Raw genomic sequence first — 8,857 nt, 5'->3', positions numbered from 1 at the left:
GAGGACTTGGCCCCACTCCCAGGGCTGGGCTTTTCGGAAGCACTGCTCCAGGGAGGCGCAGCTTGCATTCTGGATCTTCCATCGAACTGGCAAGGGCTCGCTCTCCCCCGGCCCTTGTGTCCCCACTGCCTCGGCCTCCGGCAGGTGCTTCAGAAAGGAGCCACACTGGAGGGCCGCACAGATGAGGTCCCCCAGGTTCTGGGTTCTGTCTTGGTCCTCGTAGATGATGGTACCACCCAGACTGCCACTGTAGAACTCCACCACGCCGGCGCACCGCAGGCCCCTGGGCCCTGGCACCAGCTGCAGCCTGGGGGGAGCTGGGGGAAGAGAGGGGATAGGAGCGTGGGTCTGTATGCTGACAGCCCGGAGGGGTACCCGCCTCGCTCCTGGGTCTTTGACTTCAACACCAGGACCAATGAATGACTAGCCGATGGCCCTGGGAAGTGGTGAGGTCCCAAATATTTCACGGATGTCTTTCTCCTGAAACCGTCCATGTTTACCTGAAATTCAACCATACCTGGGCATCCTGTGGTTTTTAATTGCTAATCCGACACCCTACCCCCAGGGGGCCTCAGCATCCTCTTACCTGTGGGCTCGGGGGTGGTTGTGGGCGGTGGGCTTGTGGGAGGAGGAGTTGTCTTCCGTGGCTCTGCAATGGGACACTCTGATGAGGAAGAGGCAAGGGCCCCCGGGAGGAGAGGGGGTGGGGAGAAGGGAAGGATGGAGAGGGCTGGGGTGACTGGCAGTGTTGAGAAGGACCTGGAACTCATGACGTAAGTACCACTTAACCCACGAAGCCCACTTGACCGACACTTTGTCTCTAAGCCTTTTGTGAGGTGGGCGGTACCAACCCATTTTACAGAGGGGAAAATGGAGGTTAAGAGGAGACAGTGAAGTCAGCGGTTAGCAGAACCAGGTCCTCGAACTTTTTATCCTTCTGTGCAAGTGCCAACATCCCCCCCCCCCACCACCAGTCTTCCCCTTCCAAGTCCCCACCAGTGTATGTTTTGGGAGGATGTAGTTGTAAATCAGGGACCCCCATCCACCTGCCTGCTCAGGCCCCGAATCACAGGCCCTGGGTGGCTTCCTCGGGGCTGACGCCTGAGCTGAAGGAACCCGTGTGACGAGCTAGTTACCCACCTAAGCAGATCAGGCCCAGAGGTTCCCTCTGGTTTGCCTTGCTGGAGTTGCAGCTGAAGGACCCCAGTGGTCCATTGCAGATGATATGGTTCTGGGGACTGTTGAAGTTAGGGAAGTGGCCGAGGTTCAAGGCTTCCCCACAGTTCAGCTTCTGGCAGAACTTGGAGGCCTGCTTGAGGTCCTTCCAGCGGTCTGAGCTCAGGCCCCAGCTCCGGCTGTCAACTGTGTGCCACGTGTCTCTGAAATGGACCTCCAGCTGGCCCTGGCACATTGAGTTGGAGCCGCTTAGTCTCACCAGGGACCCTAGGGATCAAAGAGGTAGCCGTGGGGGGTCATGCAGGGAAGGACCCTCCATGAGAGCCCTTCACTGACCACCCCCCACCTCTGTCTGAGCCCCCAACACCCAGCCAGTCACCCTTCCGCCCCACAGGTTGCCTGCCTTGACCTTGCTCCTGTGAGCTCCTCCTTTGGGACACTGCAGAGACTTTCTGGAAGGGCTCAGGCTGGGGCTGCTCCTGACCCAGGCAGCCCCCCGAAAGCTGGGCAGGTAGGATGGGGCTCAGACCTCAGCAGAGAGGAACTCAGAGCAGTGGGCAAGGGGGCGTCGGCATGCACTGTGCAGCAGAGTTGCCCCAGTCCTGGAAATTCTGTCTCAACAGATTCCAGATGGGGCCTGGCACCTGTTTCTTTTCCTCTCTTTAATTGAAAATCAATTTTATTGAGGTACAATTTACATACAGTGGAAATGCACCCATTTAAGGGTAATCGTTCAATGGAATTTGACAAGTGTGTACACGATTGTAATCACCACCACACTCCAGACATAGAATATTTCCATCATCCGGAAAGTTCCCTGAATCCAGCCTCGGGCAGCCACTGGTCTGTTTTCTGTCACTAAATATTAGTTTTGCCTGTTCTAAAATGTCATTTAAGCGGAATCATTGGGCATTTTTGTTCGTTCTTGGGTTGTTTAGTCTGGCTCCGTGGCTGAGGTTTCTTCTGTTGCCGCAGGAATCGGCAGTTTATTCCTTTGGGTTGCTGAATAATGTTTCATTGTGTAGATGTGCTGCGGTTTATCCATTCGCCACGTGGGCTGTTTGCAGATTTTGGCTGCTATGAACATTCATGTACCGATTGTTTTTGTGTGGGCACCTGTCCCTGTTTCTCTTGAGAGAGTAGAAGTGGAATTCCTGGGTCATAGGTAAGGACACAAACTTGTGTGATTTCCTAAAGCTCCACGAAGGAAAAAATAAGAATGTATGTTTGTATTTGCATAAAGACATTCTGGATGGATATGCAAGAAATGAATAAATGTGGTTATTCTCCGGGGTGTTAGGGGGAGGGAAGGACGGGACAGGTAAGAGACAGAGATGGAAATGAGATCGTATATACGTTTAGTCTCTGAGCCAGGAAGCTGTGTTACTTATTCAAGAAAAGTATTTTTAAATGCGAAAAGGTTATCTAAGTGATTCTGAGGTAGAGGTTTTCCCTGGTCAAGAGTTGCTGGTCAGGCTGCCTTTTTCTTCCCACAAATGAGGGCCCAGCACACAGGGCTAGGGCTGGCCAAGGTCCCTTGGGTAGTTAGAGGTCAAGGAGGCTCGTCCCCATACTTGACATCGGCAGAAAGTTTGTGGCTTTCCCTCCAGCAAGCTGACTCACTGAATCCTCACCAGGGAAGAGGTTTTCTCCCCATTTTACAGGTGGGAGAAATTGGGGCTCAGGTTCTAAGCAAGTTTCTAGAGCTCAGATGCCATTGCAGGGCTCCAGGGCCCAGTGCAGGGCCTTCCGAAGGCCCCCTCTGCTTGCAAGGTGACTTCATGAGACTCTCCAGCCATATTTGTCCCCAAATATATTCAGCATGATGTTTTTTCAGGAAATGTGAAAAAGAGAGCTCTGTGGTGAAATGAGTCTGGGAACTGCCGAGTTAAATGTTTAACAGGTTTCTTTGCTACAGGACTTCTCAGAGCCTTTACTAGGCTAGTGTCACACTGTCATTCTCCAGTGAGTGATGGGGTGCTACCCATCCTTTGTCCAACGTGTTCCGTGGAACCTTGTTTGGGAAACAGTAGCCTCTGGGATTAAAGCCCAACTTCAAAGGCAGGATATTCAACACACTTTACGATCTGCTGCAGTCTCTCTCTGCAGCCTCGGCAGCAAACATCTTCCACCAGGGAGCATCTGGCAGGACCAGGTAAGAAGCAGGACTTCGCGAGGTGCATTTACGGGCCAGTATGTTTTCTGTGCATGGCGAATGGGTCATAATAACACCTATCGTGAGAACTGGCATTTGCAGGCAGGTACCTGCACCTGGGCTTCTTAAACGTCGTGTGTGTTCGCGTGCACATGCGTGTGGTGGGGTTCTCTCTCTTTCTGGTGTGGGGTTCACTCTGGTGGAGCTGCCAGTTTCTTAATTGGCAGGACCCCCTACAACCTGATGAACTCATAGCTCTGCTCCCCACCCTCCCTCACCTCTGCCCCAGACCTCCTTACCTGAGTCCAACCAGTTAAGCCATCCGAGGCAGGAAGTGACTGTGGAAAGGAGAGAGCAGGGTCAGAAAGTGAAGTGTCCCTCTCGCTTTCTCCACCCGCAGGCTGAGCAACGGCCTTTTCTGCCTGCCGCCATGATTGTGGGGTTCAGAAGCAGAGGTGTTCGTACTATGGAACCCCTAGGTGGGTCATAAAATCAGTTTAGCGGGTTGCAACCATCAGTTTTTTTTTCTTGTTTTAGAATTTTACTTTCTAAATGTACATGCAGTAAAACGGATTTTCCTTTAGTGCATAATTCTATGAATGTTAACACATATGTAGACCTGTGTAATCATCACAGTCAGGCATGCAACGGTTCCATCACCCCCCTAGATTTCCTCCTGCTGTCCCTTTGTGGTAATATGCAGTATTGAAAGCATCGATTAAAAAAATATATATAGTGATGCAACCATCGACCTTTTAAAAAGTGAAATGGACTGGAATAGAGGTGATCAGAATGCGCCAGGCCTTTTGAGGCTAAAGACCACTTTTCGTGCATTAGGTTGCAGAGAAAAAACATCCTGTGTGTCGCTTTCAATCAAGAAAGTTTGAACTCCATAGTTCTAGAGAGCCATAAAACGAGCTGGCAAGGGCCTCCAAGATGACGTCGCTACTTTTTAGTATTCCCAAGACAGAACAAGAACGACAGCAATTTATCCAGAGAAGGAAATCGAAGCTCAAAGAGACTTCTATTCAGAGAGACTTCAAAGGCAGTGAAGCCACTTGGCAAAAGAGCCAAGACCACAGTCCCAGTGGAGAGGACTGGAGGGGACTGGCCTTGCTCTGGCCCAGCTCCTGCCTGGGCCCAGCCAGTAGGAATGAGGGTCATGTGGGACGTTCCGCCTCCTCCCAGCCCCGTCGTAAGAAGTGGGGGGTCTCTCAACAGAGCAGCCTGTTGCTATCTCATTTGTTGTTGGGGTGGAGGTTTGATCTAGGTGGGGATGGGGTGGGCTGGCAAGCCTGTGTGTCCTCAGAAGCCACCCTCTGTGTTCACCGCACGGCTTTGTCAGTCACAGATGACTGCCATCTGTCTGACTCCTGGACTGACTTCTCAACTGGGAGCTGGGGACAGCGCTGGGTCAGGGCGACCACGTTATGAAGTAAATGGCTGTGTTTAAGCTGCTTTTGAGAAATTGTTGCGGAGCGTTAAATAATGGGTATGTTTTTAAAAGTCTGCTCTTGCCCGAGGCTTCTGAACCAGCAGTCGAATTTTAAGGGGGCGCGAGGCGCTTAGTTCTCCTGAGCCTTCATTTCTTCATCCACAGCATGAGGACAAAAAGAGAACAAACTTGATGGTGATGCTGTGAGATGGAGCTGAAATAATAAATGTAAAAGGCTTAACATGGGCGGCCCTCGTTCGGAGCCCAGAGCTGGTGTTACCGGTCGTGGTGGCGGCCGGGCCTGGGGCAGGTGCGGGCAGGACGGAGGCCTGCCGGGAGCTTCCCCAGTGGGAGGAATCCCTGTCCTGGGTGCTTGGAAAGCCAGGTCATAGGGTTCATACTTCCCTTTCCCACTCGGGAACCTCGTATTCCCAAAGTCACCTCGGTCAACATCCATCATTAACAGAAACTACCAATTATCAGGCACCTTCCGTGTGCTCAGCACTTGGGTGGCCCCTGACAGATGGCATTGCTCACCTCCCACAGCTCCACAGTGTGCACTGAGTATGTTCACAGAATAGATGTTGGGAGAGGACAGGTGTCGCGTCCAGGGTGACGCTGCCAGCAACCGGCTAGGCCTGGCTTCGAACCGTAGGCCTGCCCCCTAAACCCGTGCTTTCTACTTTCTGCCACCGCTCGTACCTCCAAAGTGCTGAGTCTGGGGATGTAGAGATGAACACGACCTAGGCCCTGACCCAAAGGTGCTTGGGCCTCCAGACCCTGATGGCCCTAGGGGTAAGGACTGGGCTTGACCCTCCTGGCAGATGTCACACAGAAGAGCCCAGGACCTGCTCAGAGAGCACACTTGAGAAAGACTGACCAAGTTGGAGAATTGAGGAAAATTCTAAAAAATAAAAGTGCTCTGTTGAGAAAAGGCATCTATGTGTTCTAGGGCTTTGCCTCCCTCTGGGTGCCTGTCTGTCCTCAGCAGAGCAGTGCTTCCTGTCTTGTTCCTCCATCACCATCATCATCACCGTCACCATCACCATCACCATCACCGGCACCATCACCGGCACCGGCACCAGCAGCAGCACCATCACCATCACCATCACCATCACCATCACCAGCACCACGGCACCATCACCGGCACCGGCACCAGCAGCAGCACCATCACCATCACCATCACCATCACCATCACCAGCACCAGCACCAGCACCAGCACCATCACCAGCACCATCACCATCACCATCACCATCACCATCACCATCACCATCACCATCACCATCACCATCACCATCACCATCACCAGCACCAGCACCATCACCATCACCATCACCAGCACCAGCACCAGCACCATCACCATCACCATCACCAGCACCAGCACCAGCAGCAGCACCATCACCATCACCATCACCATCACCATCACCAGCACCAGCACCATCATCATCACCATCACCATCACCATCACCATCACCATCACCATCACCATCACCATCACCAGCACCATCACCATCACCATCACCATCACCATCACCATCACCATCACCATCACTGGCACCGGCACCAGCAGCAGCACCAGCACCAGCACCATCACCATCACCAGCACCAGCACCAGCACCAGCACCAGCACCATCATCAACACCCTCATAGTTCGCACAAGGCATTTTTACACATTAACTCTCAAGCCTCGCCACAGCCCTCTGGAACAGGTACTGTTGTTCTGATCCCCATTTTATAGATGAGGAAACTGAGAGAGATTAAGCAACCAGCCCAAGCAGCTGGTGAGCGCTGGGGTCAGGCCAGTTGGCACAGCATTTGCGCTTTTTGGCGGGTGGGCCAAGCCGCCTCCCTTTCTTTCAGAGGGATGGCTGTGGCCGCCTGCCGTGTTCCACTAAGTCTCGCATATTCTTGCTGTGCAAACCTGATGAAAGCCGTGATTCTGTTCAGTCAGTGAAACATGCCATTTCCACAAACTTGCTGTGTGACCTTGGCAAGTTGCTCAATCTCTCTGGGCTCAGTTTCTTTGTCTGTAAAATGAGGAGGCTAGAGTCCGCGATGCCTCGTCTTTGTCCTGGTTTTAACGTCTATGGCCTAGAATCTTTTGTTCCTGAGGTATCTCAGTGGTGGCAGGGCGGGCAGAGGTGGATGATGAGACAGATGTGTGCCTGACCTGCAGGCATCCACGGTGCTTACTCTGTCTGTGCGGGGAGAGGTTCAGGTTTTGATTGCCCACAGCTTATTTTCATTCTTTTAGCTGCTTCGCTCAGAGGTCAGATCAATATCATCCTTCCCCTGAACCTGGCAGACTGTGCTGGGGTCTCTCTGACCCCCTCCTAACTATAACCTACCCTTCTGGCCCCTGCCTGCAGCCTGAGGCCTGAGGCTCTGCTGCAGACAGAAGCCTGGAGACCTGGTGACCACGAGGGACATGAGGCACAGAAGCATCATGACATTTCCTAACCCGCCATCCTCAACGACATGCCAGCAGCTGGGGCTGGGAATGAGAATTCTCTGAAGGCCCCTTCCTCCCCCCGCCAACCGCCCCTGGAAGCCCTGTGGTTTAGGGCTTAGACGGGCCACGTCCAGGCAAAGCTCAGGACCAGAGAGGGTTAGAAGGCCACGTGACCGGCTCTCCCTGAGCCCCTCTGTGTCATTTCTGCATTTGCAGAGATTTAATCAGTTTGACCCTGCCTGCGCCATGAGGTCTCTGTGAGGAGTTGGATGAACTCCTGAAAGCAGCTCCGAGGCATTTATAGGCTCATCCCCCGCCCCCCCACCCCGTCCTCTTACCCTCCAGCATTCCAGATGATTCTCACTTTAACTATCTCTACCACGACCCAGCAGGCCTCATTAGGCCATGGATGAGTTTTATTTACTCTGTGCAGTGTTTAACATTTGGGGGCTCAATTTTTTTTTAAGGATTTTTTTTTGCTTTGTTTTGTTTTGCTTTCTAAAAAAAAAAAAAATCCCAAGATCCAGATGTTTTTGAAAAATAGGTCGTTCTGGCTATACTGAGCCATGTCACCGCCAGCCCCAGGCAGTGGCCTGTCCCTTTTGATTTGCCAGCGCCCCTGAGGCAGCCTCCCGTCACCCTGCCCTGGGTCTGGAGAGCCCCAGCTTCAAACATAGGATGGTTTCTGCAGTGACACATGAGTTTTCACACTAGGCGGGTTTCTGCAGTGACACATGAGTTTTCACACTAGGCGGGATGCGTCAAGATTACAAATAGCCTCCTTAGTCATTCAGGTCAGGATTTGCACAGAATGTTTGCCAGAAATTTACAAATTTGGGGTGGGGGTTGAAATCGCAGAGGAACATTTGCAAGCTTGTATGATCAGTACCACTGTACAGTACTCAGCGGAGCCAGGATTTGTAAAGCCCGGGCTGGCCCACCTCTGACATAGGCCCTGCCTGGGTCCGCGGGCACCTGCCCTGGCAGCCCCTCTACACAAGGACATAGAGGCCAGGACATGGCCCGCTGTGGGTCCACCCGGCACCCAGATCCCGGTGCAGGGAGGGAGGGGACATTACTGATGATTGCAACGGCAACAGAGAACACTGACTGAACTCTTAGCCCATGCAGATCCTAGGGCGGGCGAGGGGTGGTCACGGAAGACCTTGTGTCAATCCCGACAGCCTCGTCCGACGGGGGCTGCCATCTCTATACCCCAGAGAAGGAAAGCGATGGACTGATTTTGTGTGGGTTGAAGTCAGATGGTCTGTTTTTCCATAAACAACGATCCCCCTAGTAGTCCATGAACTTCTCATCGATTTACAGCAAATTCCGTATGTCTGACCGCCTTTGGGGGCATGCTGGGTTCTCCTTCCTCTCGTCTCTGGATGATGGGCTGCCTCAGAAGGTCAGGAACCCCTATTTCCAGAACTGACACTCGTCAGGGAGCCCTGTCCAGCCTGTGTCTGTATCAGGGCGTCAGAGAGACAAAGATCACAAGGGCCTAAATTCTGTTTCTCAGCCAGAGCCCGCAGATGAGGAGGCTGGTTTATGATTAGGGGCCTTTTTTATGGCAGAACACAGCAGAGAATCGCACTGGGCTCACACCAGGACAGCCTGGGGGCTGGAGCCCCAGGAA

At 52.8% G+C, this 8,857-nt stretch overlaps 1 protein-coding gene across 1 annotated transcript in view; it reads right to left on the bottom strand.

The window, feature by feature from the left end:
• Positions 1-8,857, bottom strand: part of CD5 (CD5 molecule) — a 23,008-nt gene that overhangs the window by 8,282 nt on the left and 5,869 nt on the right. The window contains exons 2-4 of the mRNA XM_011368589.2: positions 3,631-3,669; positions 1,141-1,443; positions 587-649 (exon numbers count right to left, since the gene is read on the bottom strand). Coding sequence (XP_011366891.1) covers positions 587-649; positions 1,141-1,443; positions 3,631-3,669 — 405 coding nt within the window. The remainder of the gene's footprint in view (positions 1-586; positions 650-1,140; positions 1,444-3,630; positions 3,670-8,857) is intronic.

Source organism: Pteropus vampyrus, unplaced genomic scaffold (assembly GCF_000151845.1).
Source record: "Pteropus vampyrus isolate Shadow unplaced genomic scaffold, Pvam_2.0 Scaffold144, whole genome shotgun sequence".
Lineage (NCBI taxonomy): Eukaryota > Metazoa > Chordata > Mammalia > Chiroptera > Pteropodidae > Pteropus > Pteropus vampyrus.
This window is presented reverse-complemented; position numbering and strand designations above follow the sequence as displayed.